We start from the raw sequence: 20577 nt of genomic DNA, 5'->3' as shown, positions 1-20577 counted from the left end.
TTCACTGACATTAGCTTGACAGAAATCTTTACATTTACTCAAAACCAATGTATAGAATGTATCAATTGGGAAACAAATGACCAGCCATATCTGTTTATTTGTAATTGTAACAAATCTGTATGAAACTACAAATAAATTAGTATAAAGTAAACTGATTCAAGTATATATTTTAAAATATAGTAATGAGTACGAGGTAAATGGCAACATATTAGTAAAAAAATATGTTTTAAATACTTCGTGAAGGCACACTTGAACTTAAGCTCTGACAATGTAACCTCAGCAATCAACAATTGTATATTCTAAATCCAATATGCTTTGAGTTATTTTGTGCTTAGCATTTTGAAATATATATACATGCAATTGTAAATTTATATTAAAAAAAAAACATCTAAAAAAAAGAAAAAGATTTACAGAATAATAAACATTATACTCAATAGCATGTAACATGCTTCATACGTCTAGTAACTAAATTGGTATACAAGACACAAATTATGTTCTAAAGCTAATATTTAACACTCATTATTCACTTTCTGTATATCTGAAAAACTTACAAATAATATTTTGAACAGCATTTGTATCGTAAAATAAACCAATACAGCAAATAAGTGTCGAGAGTTTATCCCACAATTTCACTAGTTTTCCCAAAATTAACGAAATGTGTTAAATTGTCTAAGTCTTTTTATTATGATAATGCTATATAAAAAATTTCAGTTCAATAAAATGAGGCATTTTGCGGGGGGGGGGGGGGGGGGGGGAAGTCTGAAAAACTATGTGAGACAGATGGACAAAACGAAGGACAGAGAAAATCTAAAGTCTCCTCCCATTGGGACTGATAGGGGACTAAAAGGTACACAGATCCACTTCACAAAAGTGCCTTGAAAATTTGCTTGTGTACAGTTAACGTAAATCTACTGATGCTAAAAGAAATATCAGAAAATAACATGTTTCATGAGCCACTTTTGCATTTTATTTGGCTTAAGTACAATTTATTTTTAAACAAAATTCTTCATATCACTAACAATATTAGCGATTTCCCTAGAAATTTGGAAAGGCATGGTTGACCAAACACTTTTGTGGCATTTTCACCATTTTTAGGGCACTTCTGTTTCATTAAAAATATACAAAAATTAATTGAAATAAACATTAATGTAATTTATGTGCTTGCTTTAATAAATGAATGGCAAAAGATATAAAAGGCATATTTTATTAATTAATAATACCTTTTTGGGTGTTTTATAAAGGCAATTTTAGAATTAATTAGTGAAAACGGCTTGTTTAATCTCAGGGCAGTATGGTGCTGCACCATGCTAAAACAAGCTAGGGAAAACACTAAATATATATATATATATATATAGCAAGTGGTCCATTAATGGTTGCACTATACCAATTAATTTCTGGCTGGGTCGAAGTTCGAGGTGCACCAAACTTTTGATAGAGAAGTTAACACCACAAGTAAATGTGTGTTGGTTGTAAAAAAACATTGGTTTCATCTGGGCTAAAAATGTATGCAATTTTATTTGATGTAGTACCACCGTGTCATGTAGCCTTGTGCTTGGAACATGTATGGGGTACCTGTAAAAAAAGTACTCAAATTTTGTGCGAAACTAGGTGTGTTGTAGAAACACCTGGTTATACCGAAAATGGGCCATGAAAGGTACCATTTTCTGCAGTTAATACTTTGAGGAAGGGGTTGTAGTACTGATATTTATGGGTCATAGTTTGGTTGATATATTGCATATAGTGTTTTTAAACACAAACGTTAACATGGTCGCCTATGGGATTTGAACTGGTATAGTCCAACCTAATATGAATTACAAAATATTCATCTGCATATGAAATATATGTATATATAATTACTTCACACTTAAAGGCTAATTCTAATCTTCATTCTGTATTTCCAGATTATTTCAGCTTTTCGAAAGCTCTCGCCACTTGCAGCACAGTTGTTTCATCAAAATGGCGGCCAACAATCATCATACCAACTGGCAGACTTTCTGAAAAGCCTGCATTGATTGTGAGAGCTGGGTGGCCACTGATGTCAAATGGAGCCGTGTTGTGGAGCATTGTAAATGCATTTTCAAACAAATCTGAAAACAAGAATTCAGCAGAATTAGATGTCTTGTCTATCATATTTCATTCAGTGTGCGGAAATGTGTTGAGCTGCGGTTAGGCACCTCCCTACAAGTAGTTTGCCCCAGCTCATCCGTCTTCGGCAGTCAGTCATAGTTGCATCCATAGATGTTCATCTCAATGCATGTTAAATAAATCTACACATATATAAAGTCTGTTTTGTTTAACGACACCACTTGAGCACATTGATTAATTAATCATCGGCTATTGGATGTCAAACATTTGGTAATTCTGACACATAGTCATCCGAGGAAACCCAATACATTTTTCTATTGGCAGCAAGGGATTTCTTATATACACTTTCCCACAGACAGAAAAGCACATACCACGGCTTTTGACCAGTTATGGTGCACTGGTTAGTACGAGAAAAAACCCAATTAACTGAAGTGATCCTGTGATGCAATCAATTTCAGGCAAGCACTCAACCGACTGAGGATAAATTCCACCCCTATTCCATGATCACGTCTGTACTTGTAACTGAATTTTAAAAATGAAAACCACTACATTTTTTTCAAATGCAGCAAGGGATCTTTTATATGCACTTCCCACGGCCTTTGATATACCAGTCGTGGTGCACTGGCTGGAACTATATATGTATATATATATTAAACACTTTAAACAAACCATAAACTATAAAATTGGCAGCATACATTTTGGCTCACTATGTTCCGTTTACCATGTCAAATAAAAAAGCTATGTTAAAATTTAAAAAAAAAAAAGTAAAAAATATTTACCACTGGTTGAGCTTCCTTCTACAGGTAACTTTGTTGCCTTATATGGCAACGTTGGAAGTATCAAGACATCGTATTTCTCGAGAGCTTTGTCGTACGCCTCTGTGAGCAGCATGTTCAGGTTTTGTCCCTTGGCATAGAACTTCTTGCCGTACATCCTGCTGACGTACTCTCCTGTGATGGCCGTCAGTTTCATGGAGATGGGCAGGTCATAAGGTCGAGTAGTGAATCCACGGTTTGTCGCTTCATGTAACGAGGTTGCATAGTGGCCTTTGCGCAGGGAGCCAACACCTAAAGGGAAAGGAATAATTGTTGTTTTAATGACAGCTCAGCACATTTTTAAACAATAGCCATTTGGCATCTATAACAGAATTATTGTGGCAATCATATGTAATATTTCAAATATGATGTGACATAATATGTAAATATGGGGGAGGGACATAGCCCAATGGTAAAGTGCTTGCATGATGCACAGTGTGTCTGGGATCTATCCCCGCCAGTGAGCCCATTGGGCTATTTCTCATTCCAGCCAGGGCACCACGACTGGTATTGTCAAAGGTCGTGGTATGTGATATCCTGTCTATGGGATGTTGCATATAAAAGATACCTTGCTACTAATGAAAAATATAGTGAGTTTCCTCTCTAAGACTATATGTCAGAATTACCAAATGTTTGACATCCAATAGCCGATGATTAATAAATCAATGTGATCTAGTGGTATTGTTAAACAAAACAAACTATTCTTAATATGTAAATCAAATATGACATAAGTAATAAAAAGGTGCTAACATCAGTAAAAATAAAAAGGGAATTTCTCAATTAAAAGTTCTGGTCCAGATCACACATATGTGCAATACAAGATAAATTTATCACACTGTTTGAAAATGTCTTTATTACTATAGTAAGATTAAATGGGTATGTAATAAATGTACTTACCAGAATCCTTAATCATACAGTCATAGCCTCCCAGTACACAAATGGCAAACCACAAAGTTTCACCTACAAAACGACATGCAATATAGTTATAAAAACAATGACACATTTCAATACAATTTTAAATCAGTATCTCCCCACATGGCTTTAGATCTCACTAATTAGGGCACCACCAGCTTTTTGTCTGTTCTGAGCACACCAGTGTCGTTTTAGTGCAGTAATGTTAATAATAGCTGATAAAGAGTTGTATAAATAAAGAAATGCATTTCAAGTTATTTTAATCTAATTACAGATTACAATTCCATTGATTTTGAGGTGAAATGTTTTAAGGTTAGCATGTTTGTACCTAATTTCTGCCTACTTATTTTGAGCACACGCTTTTTCGTCTCAGCTTTGGTACAATCTAAAGACCTAGCATGTTATAATCCTATCTTATATCCTATATATATATTAGTAATGTGTGAATAGTAGGTCGCAGTGACCTAGTTATGGTATGCAACACACTGCTATCCCAACTTGTACTTGCAAGCAAGGCTTGATCCTATATGAATTGACAAGGAAGGAAATGTTTTTATTTAACGACACACTCAACACATTTTATTTACAGTTATATGGAAAGGAAAGAAAGAAAAGATTTATTTAATGACGCACTCAACACATTTAATTACGTTATATAGCGTCGGACCACACAGATATTGAGAGAGGAAATCTGCTGTCGCCACTTCATGTCCTACTCTTTCCAATTAGCAGCAAGGGATCTTTTATACGCACCATCCCACAGACAGGATAGCACATACCACGGCCTTTGATATACCAGTTGTGGTGCACTGGCTAAAACGAGAAATAGCCCAATGGGCCCACTGATGGGGATCAATCCCAAACGGACTACAGTTATATGGCTTCAGACATATGGTTAAGGACCACACAGATATAGAGAGGAAACCCGCTGTCACCACTTCATGGGCTACTCTTTTTGATTAGCAGCAAGGGATCTTTTATGTGCACCATCCCACAGATAGGATAACACATACCACGGCCTTTGATATACCAGTCGTGGTGCAATGGCTAGAGCGAGGAATTAACAAGAAAGACATGCTCGGAAATGAAACGTTTATGGACACACAATGCCATACCATAATGTGACCCGTGAAAGATGGGCGTGTAAAAACCATTACCATCGAGATGTTCTGGCACAGACACATGCCCCACAGTAGCTCCAGCCTGGGCAAGTTTCAGAGCTGCAGTCTGTACCACATTTTTAACATCCTCCTCTTTACAAAAATGGAACCCTTCATCAAGTAAACCAATCTTCTTTCCAGCAATTCCTGCATCCAACTAGGAATAAAGAATCAGTTGATACACAAGACAAATTAGAAATATGTGGTACCACACAGTAATATCCAGCATATGTTGGAGACACATTTAAAGACATCCGGCATATCAGATTTTTGTATTCAGTGTTTGTAATAGTATCGGTTTTGTTTATTCAATGTTTGTAACATACCAGTTTGTGTATTCAGTATTTGTGACATACCAGTTTTGTGTATTAAGTTTTTGAAGCATATCAGTTTTGTGTATTCAGTTTTTGTAACATACCAGTTTTGTGTATTCAGTGTTTGTAACATACCAGTTTTGTGTATTCAGTTTTTGTAACATACCAGTTTTGTGTATTCAGTTTTTGAAGCATATCAGTTTTGTGTATTCAGGATTTGTAACATACCATCTTTGTGTATATTTAGTGTTTGTAACATACCAGTTTTGTGTATTCAGTGTTTGTAACTTACCAGTTTTGTGTATTCAGTGTTTGTAACATACCAGTTTTGTGTATATTTAGTGCTTGTAACATACCAGTTTTGTGTATTCAGTGTTTGTAACATACCAGTTTTGTGTATTCATACCAGTTTTGTGTATTCAGTGTTTGTAACTTATCAGTTTTGTGTATTCAGTTTTTGTAACATAACAGTTTTGTGTATTCGGGGTTTGTAACATACCAGTTTTGCGTATTCAGTGTTTGTAACATACCAGTTTTGTGTATTCAGTGTTTGTAACATACCAGTATTGTATATTCAGTGTTTGTAACATACCAGTTTTGTGTATATTTAGTGTTTGTAACATACCAGTTTTGTGTATTCAGTGTTTATAACATATCACTTTTGTGTATTCAGTGTTTGTAACATACCACTTTTGTGTATTCAGTGTTGTAACATACCAGTTTTGTGTATATTTAGTATTTGTAACATACCAGTTTTGTGTATTCAGTCTTGGTAACATGCCAGTTTTGTGTATTCATTGTTAGTAACATACCAGTTTTGTGTATTTATTGTTAGTAACATACCAGTTGTGTGTATTCAGTGTTTGTAACATATCAGTTTTGTGTATTCAGTCTTGGTAACATGCCAGTTTTGTGTATTCATACCAGTTTTGTGTATTCAGTGTTTGTACATACATAACAGTTTTGTGTATTCAGTGTTTGTAACATACCAGTTTTGTGTATTCAGTGTTTGTAACATACCAGTTTTGCGCATTCAGTGTTTGTAACATACCAGTATTGTATATTCAGTGTTTGTAACATACCAGTTTTGTGTATATTTAGTGTTTGTAACATACCAGTTTTGTGTATTCAGTGTTTATAACATATCACTTTTGTGTATTCAGTGTTTGTAACATACCACTTTTGTGTATTCAGTGTTGTAACATACCAGTTTTGTGTATATTTAGTATTTGTAACATACCAGTTTTGTGTATTCAGTCTTGGTAACATGCCAGTTTTGTGTATTCATTGTTAGTAACATACCAGTTTTGTGTATTTATTGTTAGTAACATACCAGTTGTGTGTATTCAGTGTTTGTAACATACCAGTTTTGTGCATTCAGTGTTTGTAACATACCAGTTTTGCGTATTCAGTGTTTGTAACATACCAGTTTTGTGTATTCAGTGTTTGTAACTTACCTGTTTTGTGTATTCAGTGTTTGTAACATACCAGTTTTGTGTATATTTAGTGCTTGTAACATACCAGTTTTGTGTATTCAGTCTTGGTAACATGCCAGTTTTGTGTATTCATTGTTAGTAACATACCAGTTTTGTGTATTTATTGTTAGTAACATACCAGTTGTGTGTATTCAGTGTTTGTAACATACCAGTTTTGTGCATTCAGTGTTTGTAACATACCAGTTTTGTGCATTCAGTGTTTGTAACATACCAGTTTTGCGTATTCAGTGTTTGTAACATACCAGTGTTTGTGCATATTCAGTCAGTTTGTAACATACCAGTTTTGTGTATATTTAGTTTTGCAGTTTTGTGTATTCAGTGTTTGTAACATACCAGGTTTTCATTGTATTCAGTTTTGTGTGTTGTAACATACCAGTTTTGTGTATTCAGTGTTTGTAACATACCAGTTTTGTGTATTCAGTGTTTGTAACATACCAGTTTTGTGTATTCAGTGTTTGTAACATACCAGTTTTGTGTATTCAGTGTATATTTTGCTTGTAACATACCAAGTCTTGGTAACATGCCAGTTTTGTGTATTCATTGTTAGTAACATACCAGTATTTATTTTAGTAACATACCGTGTCATTCAGTCAGTGTTTGTAACATACCAGTTTTGCATATTCAGTGTTTGTAACATACCAGTTTTGCATATTCAGTTTTGTAACATACCGTTTTGCGTATTCAGTGTTTGTAACATACCGGTTTTATGTATTCATTGTTTGTAACATACCAGTTTTGTGTATTTAGTGTTTGTAACATACCAGTTTTGTGTATTTAGTGTTTGTAACATACCAGTTTTTTGTATTCAGTGTTTGTAACATACCAGTTTTATGTATTCAGTGTTTGTAACATACCAGTTTTATGTATTCAGTGTTTCTAACATACAAGTTTCGTGTATTCAGTGTTTATAACATACCAGTTTCGTGTATTCTGCGTTTGTAACATACCAGTTTCGTTTATTCAGTGTTTATAACAAACCAGTTTTATGTATTCAGTGTTTATAACATACCAGTTTCGTGTATTCAGTGTTTATAACATACCAGTTTTGTGTATTCAGTGTTTGTAACATACCAGTTTTGTGTATTCTGCATTTGTAACATACCAGTTTCGTTTATTCAGTGTTTATAACAAACCAGTTTTATGTATTCAGTGTTTATAACATACCAGTTTCGTGTATTCAGTGTTTATAACATACCAGTTTTGTGTATTCAGTGTTTATAACATACCAGTTTTGTGTATTCAGTGTTTACAACATACCAGTTTCGTGTATTCAGGAACTGTGAGATCTCGGGGCTGCCTTGGATCTCTTTTTCCATCCAAGCCGGCAATAACCTACAATACAATGAAAGAACATCAGTTTTCAAAACACAATATTGTGCATGGTTTTTATATCGATATTCAGTTTTGTTATCTTCCTGTAACATGCCATTGTTCACTATATGTTGCCTTTTAATTTCTATGTAATTTAAGTCTCAAGCAAGAAGTTTGTTTTGTTTAATGGCACCACTAGATTACATTGATCTATTAATCATCGGCTATTGGATGTCAAACATTTTGGTCATTCTGACATATAGTCTTAGAGGAAATCTGCTACTTTTTTCATTAGTAGCAAGGGATCTTCTATATGCACCATCCCATAGACAGGATAGCACATACCACAGCCTTTGATGTACCGGTTGTGGTGGTCTGGCTGGAACAAGAATTAGCCCACTAGGTCCACTGATGGGGATCAATTCAGGACCAACCATGCATCAAGTGAGTGCTTTACCATCTAGCTTCGTCCCACTCTATCACAAGCAAGAGTGAATCTCAGATTATCAAGGTCAAGTGTACAAGGAATCTAAAAATATCTTGTACCCCTGGCATCCCCCCCCCCCACCCCCCTCCCTCCAACCACCACTGTGAAAAATCTGTAAACACAAACATTGGTTGACAGCATATTTATTTGTGTGGATAAGCTATCCATGTATAATATTAAAATGTATGATTTGAAATGAAGAGTTTGCCATATCGACTGGCTTATTATTTCTGGAAAAGCTTCCACCCAGTGTGAATAAGTGCAATGCTTGGACGAGGAAACAATATGAAAATCAATCAAATGCAATCATCTGGACCCATATTCACAAAATATCGTAAGCCTAGTTTTACACGTAAACGTAAATCTACGACTGAAGAGCTATTCATGAAACAACGAAAACGTAAGTTACGTGTAAAGTTGGACGTAAATATAAGAGTGCCTCAGGTTGCAACTAACGCTGCACATAAGTTGTGTACATATAATACATCAAGCACGATCGCCGTTATTTACTATTATTTACGGAAACTAGCAGCATTTCCAATAAATGAAGCAGTTTGCTATGGCGAACGCCCACGGATTGAACATATTTTTGTTCGTGATCGAACGGATGTTTTCGACTTGGCCAATTTCTCCTGAGTTATCTTTTCCTTTTTAAGGTATGTCCTCAAGTTCGTACCAAAACGCGGATCCCCACCAATACCAAAATGCCATGGTTCACTGTTCGCAATGTTATTGTTAGCAGACGACAAACAAAATTGCGTTTTGCGCATTTGTTATTTACCCGGTAGCCATCGTTTCTAATGTGTTTTTATTAATTACTCCAGTGAGAATGTTAAATCGTAGATTTACGTCCAACTAAGTTACGTTTACATTTACGACCATCTTTGAGAATAAGGTGCTTCTTGCACGTAAACGTAAATCTACGGCACACGTAAGTGCTAGTCGTAGACGTAAATTTACACTTTTTTGTGAATATGGGTCCTGAGACATAAAAACAAAATACACCCAAGGTGGGGGAAAACTTACACCCGGGGATCTTTTTTATGCACTTTCCCACAGGTAGGATAGCACATATCATGGCCTTTCATACACAAGTCCTGATAAACAAAATATTAGAGAATGGGTTCACCAAGGGGGTTCTATTCTACAACATTTAACACTGGAAACAAATGAAATATGTTTTTACTTTATTAGTACAGTATTTGAAATTGTTGTCTGGTTACTTTATCATTTTATGTCACCAATGATGAATAAATCCGTGTGTTCAGGGGTGGGAATTGGTGAACTGTAAAACAAGAGGAAATCTAGAGGGGTCCCGGAAATTCTTGAAATCCTAGGTTAAAATCTGTGCCATCTGACACATTTTGGAGGAAAGGACAATTAAAATGCGAGGAAATGCAATGTTCCATGAGAAGAAAACAGCTGATCTAAGGAGAATTCCCACCCCTGTGTGTTAAAGGGGCAGGACATAGCTCAGTGGTGAAGCGTCTCCATCGGTGGGTCCATTGGGGTTATTTCTTGTTCCAACCAGTACAAAATGACTGGAATATTGAAGGCTGTGGTATGTGCTATCTTGTCTGTGGGATGGTGCACATAAAAGATCCCTTGCTGCTAATCGAAAAGAGTAGCCCATGAAGTGGTGACAGCGGGTTTCCTCTCTTAATATCTGTGTGGTCTTTAACCGTATGTCCGACACCATATAACCGTAAATAAAATGTGTTGAGCACGTTGTTAAATAAAACATTTCTTTCTTTCTTTCCTCTCCAAGACTATATTATGAACATATGTCAGAATTACCAAATGTTTGACATCCATTAGCTGATAATTAATAAATCAATGTGCTCTAGTGGTGTCATTAAACAAAACAAACTTAACACTAAACAAAACAAACTTGAAAAAAACAACTCTTACGGGTTTTCTCCCCATGTAGTGTTCGAGATTAAAAATTTTGGCCAGTATCCCAGTTGGATACTAACATTTCAAAATCTGGTATCCCACCTGAGAATTTAGTATTATATGGTATCCCGGTGGGATACTGGGTTCTTGAAGTCTGGTATCTAAAATTAAATTCTGGTGTCCCTGGGATATCGGGATACCATTAATCTCGAACACTGCCATGGACTATTTCTATCTTGCACAAGTATTGCACAATTGGAACTTAACTGAAAATGGGGCGTTCTCATTATACGAATAGTCATACTGACTTGTCGAATGAAATCGAATTGTATTGTGAGAACACCAATGTCTTGTCAAGAGTCGTACTGATTAGAACTTGTCCTATTTCTCACTTGTCCTGTTTCTCACTTGTCCTATTTCTCACAAGTCAGTGCGAAAAATTGCATAATGAGAATGCCTCTATAAGGGCACAAAAATAATATATTGGAATTGTACCTCCAGCAACAGAGCACAGTCCTGAACGGTTCTGGCCATCGGTCCCAGATGGTCAACTGTAGTTTCGATAGATCCAGCCCCGGTGTAGGGTACCAGGCCGTAAGTCGGCTTCAGGCCCACAATGCCACAGAAACTAGACGGGATCCGGATAGACCCACCTTGGTCTCCGCCCAATGCCAGGTCAACTTTGTTCCCTGCAACCTGTAATTAACATGTCTTAACATTTCTATTTCAATTAATATTTATGGAATACAGAAAGACCATTCAAGCTTATTTAAATCAGCTGATGCACAACCGTAAAAGAACATTGTTGGTCATAACCTGACAGATTCATTTTGTAACCGCTCTTATTTTTCACAATTTTAAACATGGATACATTATCTGTGATATTTATCAGTGCTAGTCATACTCAGGAATCACCACGTCCATTGCCAAATTAGCCATTTGCAAATTTTTTGTCTTTGGCTAATAAAATGTTCCTTGAGTTAACTCAATTTTAATAATTTTCAAGAAAAATACTTATATAAAAATTGGCTAAACCATAATTTCTTCCAGCGAGAGCCCTTTTAACTGTTTCATAAATTTTACAACTTTAATTTATACAACCTTGTTTTTCTTCTTTTCCCCCAATAAAACATAACAAAATAAAAAATGTAAGAAAAGAAAATAGTGACCAACCAACCAACCTATTAATTAAATAGTTGACCTGCAAGTATGGCCAGATCCAAAACACAGATAGCTTCAGGTTCTTCAAAATATGATCACATTAGAAAGAAAAGGATATTTCTTATCCATGCAGGCCCTAATCTAGCTGGGAAAATGGTGTGTTTTTTAATTTTGGGTTAAAGTGGCTAAGTTGCTGTTATTCACATTAGTGAGAAGTTGACGTCACAATAATATTTTATACCTAATCCGATTTCAAAAATATAATTACAAAACAGACATCAAACACTGACTTGTTTAGTGGCACAGCTAACTTAACAGTATGACAGTCAATTTATTTACTTTGATATAGCTATAGACAACCTATTAACGTGCCCCTATCCTCATCACCAGTGACCGGGGTCTGGGGACAGATTTACTTTTGGCATGAGGCTGTAACTTTTATAGCTCACCAAGGCTGCACTTCCTGCACTGGATCCCCCAGCAGATCTTGTTTCATCGTGTGGGTTCAGGATGGGGCCCGTGGAACACGTGAAGCTACTGCCACTGAAACAGCAGTCCTCACACACTGTTTTACCAATGATGTGGCCTCCTTCATAATACCAAACATACACATTTCAAATACATCTGTTTTACCAATGTGACCTCCTTCATAATACAAAACATACACATTTCAATACATCTGTTTTACCAATGATGTGGCCTCCTTCATAATACAAAACATACACATTTCAATACATCTGTTTTACCAATGTGACCTCCTTCATAATACAAAACATACACATTTCAATACATCTGTTTTACCAGTGTGGCCTCCTTCATAATACAAAACACACACATTTCAATACATCTGTTTTACCAATGTGACCTCCTTTATAATACAAAACATACACATTTCAATACATCTGTTTTACCAATGATGTGGCCTTCATAATACAAAACATACACATTTCAATACATCTGTTTCACCAGTGTGACCTCCTTTAAAATACAAAATACACACATTTCAATACATCTGTTTTACCAATGTGTCCTCCTTCATAATACAAAACATACATATTTCAATACATCTGTTTTACCAATGCGACCTTCTTTATAATACAAAACACACACATTTCAATACATCTGTTTTACCAATGTGTCCTCCTTCATAATATAAAACACACACATTTCAATACATCTGTTTTACCAATGTGTCCTCCTTCATAATACAAAACATACACATTTCAATACATCTGTTTTACCAATGTGACCTTCTTTATAATACAAAACATACACATTTCAATACATCTGTTTTACCAATGTGTCCTCCTTCATAATACAAAACATACACATTTCAATACATCTGTTTTACCAATGTGACCTCCTTTATAATACAAAACATACACATTTCAATACATCTGTTTTACCAATGTGGCCTCCTTCATAATACAAATCACCCCAAGCATATTTTTTTTTTACTGAAACATGTAGCACACATAATCTAGCAGATCATGTATTCCTTGTAATGTAGTGAGGCTCAAAATAAAACTATTTACAAAAGTCATGTTACATGCATATTACATTCTTGAGCTGCTAATGGCTGGTGGAAAGTGAAATTATTTTCCTGTGCTGGGTTGCCATTAAACATTCATTCATGTATTCCTGAAATTATATTTTACACATATGGGCCTAGACCACTATCTAAATCCTGGGTACAATTCTTTACCATCATTTCATCTGGGTTGTAAATAATGTATTTTCTATTGGCAAAAGACCTTTCATTTATTTCATTTCAACTTATTTCCATGCTTATGTCCAATTAAAGTTCAAGCACGCTGTCCTGGGCACACACCTCAGGTATCTGGGCTGTCTGTCCAGGACAGTGGGTTAGTTGTTAACTGTTAGTGATTAGTGAGAGAGAAGAGGATGTAGTGGCCTTACACCTACCCACTGAGTCGTTAAAACGCGCTCTGGATGGGACCTGGTGCCGGGATGCGAACCCTGTACCTACCAGCCTTATGTCCAATGTCTTAACCACAACACCACAGAGGCCGGTACAGACATTTCAAGAACTTTTACAAGCTTGTGTTAACGGTTATCTTTGTATTCTGCATTAGATGGCAATATTATATACCTTCATCTAAAATTCTCGTGACAACCGTAGCATCAAATTCTGGTGTGTATCCCTCCAGAATTTTACTTCCATTCATCATGGGCACGCCGGCCACTGCGATGCTGTCTTTGACTCCCACGGTCTTTCCCGCCAGCTTTCCTTTCTTCCCAGACTGGATATCACAGCACCAGTACCTTAAAAATCCAATGATATCACACATTAAAACAGTTCACACGTATTTGGTTTTGTAGTAAATTGGTACCAGGATTATTCAAATGATAAGAGCCATTTATGTCATTTGGCCAAGACTGGAAACTAATTAAACGTAGTATATCACAACACATGGCAATCGGCAATGCCGTGGAGATTGCTGTGGAGTTTTTAAGTCTCTGCGGCAATTTTTTTTTTTACCATGGCATGTTTTTGCTGTGGACATTTTTTTAATTGCAGGTGTTGAGTACCTAGATAAGTTAAAGTTAAAGTTGGTTTTGTTTAACGATACCTCTAGAGCATATTGATTTATTAATAATTTTCTATAGGATGTCAAACATTTGTTAATTCTGACAAATTTGAGAAAAACCCACTACATTTGTTCCATTTGTAGCCCGGGGTCTTTTATATGCACTTTTTCACAGACAGGACATACCATGACCTTTGATATACCAGTTGTGGTGCACTGGTTGGGATGGGGAAAAAGCCAATAGAACAATGGGTCTACTGTGGTGATTAGATCTTTTGGTGCTAGCACCTCAGACACAACAATTGCCCAACTAGACAAAAAGAATACGTACCGGCATTATAAACAGTGTATAGAACTTGTTGGGATGGGAAAAACCACAATGAGAGTCTGAGAATGGGTCCACCTAACGAATTAGGACTTACGACACAAACACCTAAGGAGAGCTCTACCAAATGAGCTAGACCCCACTCTAAACCAAAAGTTGAATTTACTAATAGATATATGTTAAACACTTATGGCCAAAAATATGAAGCCTGTTTTTTTTTCTTAAACAAAAGATATTGTTTAACAAACATTCCTTTCCTTTCTATTTCAACACAAATAAGATTACAATACTGATTACCTTGCATTGAATAGGTTGTCATTACACCCCACCCCTTCTAATTCAAGATTCAAAGAAAAGGAAAGGAAACGTCTTATTTAACGATGCGCTCAACACATTTTATTTATTGTTATATGGCGTCAGACATGGTTAAGGACCACACAGATATAGAGAGAGGAAACCCGCTTTCGCCACTTCATGGGCTACTCTTTTTGATTAGCAGCAAGGGATCTTTTATATGCACCATCCCATAGACAGAGTAGTACATACCACAGCCTTTGATATACCAGTCGTGGTGCACTGGCTGGAACAAGAAATAGCCCAATGGGCCCACTGACTGAAATCAATCCCACACCGACCGTGCATCGAGCAAGCGCTGTACCACTGGGCTACATCCCGCCGCCCAAGATTCAAAGTTACTATATGTTAAACATTTAAGACCAAATTTACGAAGCCTGTTTTTCTTAAACAAAGGTGTTTAAGCATTTTAAATATATGTAGTAACACACATGTATGACAAAAACTGATTTTTAAAATTTGGCACTTAATTGCCATAGTTTAAAATGTGCTGGGATGTCGGTAAAAAAACATTCCTTTCCTCTCTATTTCAACACAGATAAGGTTATAATACTGGTTACCATGCATTGAATGGGTTGTCGCTAGGAGACGGGTGATGTCCGGGAGTGCGGGGATATTATAATACTGGTTACCATGCATTGAATGGGTTGTCGCTAGGAGACGGGTGATGTCCGGGAGTGCGGGGATATTATAATACTGGTTACCATGCATTGAATGGGTTGTCGCTAGGAGACGGGCGATGTCTGGGAGTGCGGGGATATTATAACACTGGTTACCATGCATTGAATGGGTTGTCGCTAGGAGACGGGCGATGTCCGGGAGTTTGGGGATATTATAACACTGGTTACCATGCATTGAATGGGTTGTCGCTAGAAGACGACGATGTCTGGGAGTGTGGGGATATTATAACACTGGTTACCATGCATTGAATGGGTTGTCGCTAGGAGACGGGTGATGTCCAGGAGTTTGGGGATATTATAACACTGCTTACCATGCATTGAATGGGTTGTCGCTAGGAGATGGGCGATGTCCGGGAGGGTGGGGATATTATAACACTGGTTACCATGCATTGAATGGGTTGTCGCTAGGAGATGGGCGATGTCCGGGAGTGCGGGGATATTTCACTGGAAGAGCTGGCTCCACCATGTCATTTATTCTCTGAAGTGCTTTAGATGTTCCTTTAATAAAATGACCTGCAAGCCAAGACAATCATGTTACTAACACATGGACTTTAAAATAAAATGGTCACCATACATGTACATGTAATCTCTGAAGAAAGGAAAAACATTATTTCTACATTTAAAGCCAAACAAAATAGATTTCAGGTCTCTGGTCAGTGCGCGCGTCAATTTTGACCCTTGCAAGTCAACACTTTAAAAAAAAGTTCCTGCGGTATGACATCAATTTTTGCTTTGCTATTACTTAAAACCGCATTTGGAGCCAAACTGCCATCGCGCATGAACTAGGATGTGCATTCTGATTTCAATTTAAATATGCCCCTTATTTCGGCATTAAATATACCCACCTTTTCTGTGAAATCCATGCTCTATTTTTTTTTTTATTAAAAAACAAAAGCCGCATCAATTCTGAAGATGAAACCGCATCAATTCTGACGAGAAATCGCCTAATATCAAAATATTTTCTGTTACATGTACATAACGGGAAACATTTTGGTATTAAATGCAGGAATAAACAATTTCCTAACTTCACAGATTTAGAAATACTTTAAATATTTATTTTCAACCACCTAGAGCTAGTTTTTCTTTTGTTATTCCTATTAGTATTTTTATTTAGAAACAATATCTGTGAATCTCAGTACATTGATTGTTAGTTACCATATAGACTAAATAATATATATATCCTACATTTTGTTTTGAAATGGTCACCAGACTAATCATGTTGAACACACTTATCTTATATAATTAAACAAATTTGGTTTAAAATTTGCTTCGTAAAATCCATTGTCGTCCTCAGGTATTACTGGTTTCCTTGGCAGGCACATGTGCAGGGAGAGGGTTTCAGGGGTCAAAACCCTTTCCTGCTCAAGCAAATGTTTTTCTTCTCAATATATTTACCAGAGGAGCAATGACTCAGCATGACTAGACCAACCCTCTGCTAAAATCCTAGCACATGCATGCCCAACTAACCTAGAATTGCATCAATTTCTTCTGGGTGGCATTTCAGACCAAGGTCATCTGATATTTTGGCCAACTCCTCTCGAGTTGGGTTTTTAACTGCTGGTGAATGGTACAAACCTGAAAGACAAAATATGTTAGGTATTTATAAAAACAATATCAAAATGTTAAATACTTAACATTACAAAATACTCCAGCATGTACATGTTAAAGTTTGATGTAATATATATGTAACTTTTTTCTTCTTCTCTTCTTTTTGGGGGGTTGGGGTTGGGGTGGGGGTGGGGTGGGCAGAATGGGATTTAGCCCAGTGGTACGGCATACCTATCCATCTAGGATCGATCCCTTATCAGTGGACTCATTGGCTAAAATATCAAAGGCCATGGTATGTGCTACCCTTTCTGTGGGATAGTGCATATATAAAAGATTCCATGTGAGTTTCTTCTCTTAGACTATATGTGAAAATGACCAAATGTTTGACATCCAATAGCCAATGATTAATAAATAAATGTGCTGTAGTGGTGTCGTTAAACAAAACAAACTTTAACTTCTTGTTCTTCTTTTAAAAAAAAAAGTTTTATCACAGCTGTCTGTTCAGGAAAGCACATAATGTTCATTTGCTAGTATAGGCATAAACAAAATAGTGTCTGGTAACCCACGACAACCTACCATCACACACACTTCAAAAAGAAGTGAAAGAAAGCACTCACAGGACAACACATACCACAGACTAGCTGTAGAGCACTGGTTAGGATGGTGGAAAACTAATAGGTCTGCAGAGTAAGTTTGATCCCATGACCTAGCCTAAGCACACGGCAGGGTTTCTGCCAGAGGGTAAAATGGGTAAAAAAAAAAAAAAAATTAAGTTAACATTTTGACAAAATTAATTACTCTTATCATTACTATATGATTTCTTAACCCTAACCCTAAACGTAACCAATTTTCTTTCCGGGGGAGCCCCGCAACCCCCCCCCCCCCCCCCCAACCCCCCCCCCCCCCATATAGGCCTACCCCCTGTTGACTGTGGTTGCATTCAATTCCATAGTGTCATACCCAAAAATTTCTTTCTGGCAGAAACACTGCACGGGGTGGGACGTAGCCCAGTGGTAAAGTGCACGCCTGATGCACGGTCGGTCTAGGACTGATCCCCATCTCTCGTTCCAGCCAGTGCTCCACAACTGATTAGTGTCTCCACGAGAACTCGAACACGGGTCGAGTCTAGCACGACTCGAGTCCGCTCACAGGACTTGAGTACCCGTGCAACGAAGAGCACTCTCATTTAATTTATTTATTTATTTAGTTTTATGTTATTTTGCCATATTATGCTTCCCGCCAGATACATTATAGGGCTATGAGACAGAGGGAAACAAAAAGTCGAATGTGTTGAATGCAATACATACAATAGTATGATTGGGCATCCATGTTCAGCGTTGGAATTAAGATGCATAATGCTCTTTTACTTTACCGAGGTGGTTCGATTCTGCCACGCAAGCACCTCAAGCGAGCACTCAACCGACTAAGCTAAATTGCCTCCCCCCTCCCCCACTCTCTGCCAGGCAAAGATGCAACTAATGAAATTGATAAAAAAAAATGGTAGCCATGTTCCTCTAAACAAAATACAGTAATGTGTCTTTTTTAACATCCCTTATTATGACAAATAGCCTAAAGAGGAAAAAAGTTAATACATTGGCAACAGTCTAAAAAAAAATTACGATGTAAACAGCAGACTGCAGTGCTAGGCTAGGGGACACCACGAGCTACTGTGTCTGTCATGTGATAAAACAATTAGTGACCTATAATAAACAGTGCTCAGTCTTGGCCTAACAAACAAAGGTTATTTTCAAACATAAACTACTAAAAACAATACAGACATGTCAGAGTAAATTATGTCAATGAATTTAAATAAATATTAAAAACGCCTACCCGACATTTTGTTTGTCAGCAAATCTCCTTCTGCACGCTGAAGCTTAAAATAGAATCGTCAAGGACATAATATTTGTTCGGGTCATCTCGGCATTAATCGGTCTTCAATAGCGCATTCAATTGTGAATTTTGTTTGCAATTCGGTAGTTTCCAGAAGCATTCTCCACCTTTCTACTCTTTGTTGCACATTTCCAAAAGTATCATGCACATTACCAGTCGCGGTTTCAGGAGGAGGGTGATGAGATGCATACCTATTTTGAAAAAATATATTTATTTATATGCACAACGATACAAGTATTCGACCCCCATACTTAAATGGTGCCCAGAACATTCAGAGAAAACTACATGATTGTCCGCTGGATACTATTTATCTTATGAGTTGTTTATAGAGAATAATACATGAGTGGTCGTTAGATATCATTTATCTCACAACGAGTTGTTTTAAACTGTATCTAACGAGCGAAAGCGAGTTTAATACGTTTTTAAACAACGAGAAAACATCTAGCACACGTCCCTAGACGCCAATGCACCCTTTTCATCGGTTAATCGTTGTCGTTTTAGACGATAGACGACTGTTGCGTTGCTACCTGTTGATAACGTTATGTTGTAAGCAAAGGTATTACGTGATGTCACGTAATATTTAACGTCGTATGCATTTCATCTAGTGACGTAATATCAGCTGAAACAATGAGTGACGTCACAGTACAAAAATAAAGGCACGGTGAATTTTGTAATTATATTGTCTCGGTATGTATAAAGGGCCGAGACGTAGCCCAGTGGTAAATAGCTCGCTTGATGCGGTCGGTTTGGGATCGATCCCCGTCAGTGGGTCCTTTGGGCTATTTCTCGCTCCAGCCAGTGCACCATGACTGGTACATCAAAGGCCGTGGCATGTGCTATCCTGCTTATGGGATATAAGAGATCCCTTGCTGCTAATCGAAAAGAGTAGCCCATGAAGTGGCGACAGCGGGTTTCCTCTCTCAATATCTGTGTGGTCCTTAACCATATGTCCGATGCCATATAATCGTAAATGAAATGTGTTGAGTGTGTCGTTAAATAAAACATTTCCTTCCGGTATGTATAATGGCGCGGTATGTATTTTGGCGCGCTATCTTTAAATACTATAAAATCCTGTCTGTGGGATGGTGCATATAAAAGATCCCTTGCTACTAATAGTAAAATGTAGCGGCTTTCCTCTCTAACACTATAATAGAAATACCAAATATTTGACATCCAATAGCCGATGATTAATGAATCAATGTGCTCTGGTGGTGTCGTTAAACAAAACAAACTTTTTTTGGTGATTGTCTGGCATTTGTCGTATTATCGTACGAGACGGCCCCTGGGAGATGGAATGGCTGTGTAGGCGATCACGTGACGCTACGTCACGATATAGGTCGGCGAACCTTCTGCTGTCTGAAGTTTACCGAAGGGTAGCTGAATGTGGGTACTGTCGGGTTTCTTTCTGTAGTGGTGTATTAGTGATTAATATCTGGATTTTTTTAATCAAGGAACTCGAAAATGATCGATGTAAATGTATTTAACGTCAAACATAGGATTGTTGTGGTATTAGAGCGGGAATCTTTGACTACTCTTTGGAGGGCAGCGATTGAAAGAAAATTACATAGCTTGGTCTCTGACTGTGATGAGA

At 37.0% G+C, this 20577-nt stretch overlaps 1 protein-coding gene across 2 annotated transcripts; it reads right to left on the bottom strand.

Annotated features, from left to right (window-relative positions):
- Window positions 1–1731: 1731 nt before the first annotated feature.
- On the bottom strand, window positions 1732–19260 carry LOC121369044 (amidase-like). 2 transcript variants are annotated; one of them, XM_041493858.1, is made up of 11 exons: window positions 18927–19260; window positions 17016–17123; window positions 15932–16061; window positions 13751–13923; window positions 12087–12226; window positions 10972–11172; window positions 8040–8114; window positions 4970–5129; window positions 3798–3860; window positions 2865–3152; window positions 1732–2087 (listed from the first exon to the last, which is right to left on the bottom strand). In XM_041493858.1, exons 1-11 carry the CDS (start codon window positions 18931–18933, stop codon window positions 1903–1905), a joined length of 1530 nt encoding a protein of 509 aa, XP_041349792.1. In that variant the 5' UTR covers window positions 18934–19260; the 3' UTR covers window positions 1732–1902. The 2 variants fall into 2 exon arrangements, with proteins under 2 accessions (XP_041349792.1, XP_041349793.1); XM_041493859.1 differs by lacking the exons at window positions 15932–16061; window positions 17016–17123; window positions 18927–19260 and adding an exon at window positions 15429–15450.
- Window positions 19261–20577: the final 1317 nt, after the last annotated feature.

This window comes from Gigantopelta aegis, chromosome 3 (genome assembly GCF_016097555.1).
Source record: "Gigantopelta aegis isolate Gae_Host chromosome 3, Gae_host_genome, whole genome shotgun sequence".
Lineage (NCBI taxonomy): Eukaryota > Metazoa > Mollusca > Gastropoda > Neomphalida > Peltospiridae > Gigantopelta > Gigantopelta aegis.
Note: the sequence above shows the minus strand (reverse complement) of the source record. Positions and strands in the feature narration are given on the sequence as shown.

Bases quoted from the DNA above. Each gene is read 5' to 3' on its own strand.
- LOC121369044 (XM_041493858.1), bottom strand. The intron at 11,173-12,086 runs GTGAGCTATAAA...TGTTAATTACAG, and splicing joins GTGCAGGAAGTGCAGCCTTG to GTTGCAGGGAACAAAGTTGA. The intron at 3,153-3,797 runs GTAAGTACATTT...CTTTCCCTTTAG, and splicing joins CTGTATGATTAAGGATTCTG to GTGTTGGCTCCCTGCGCAAA.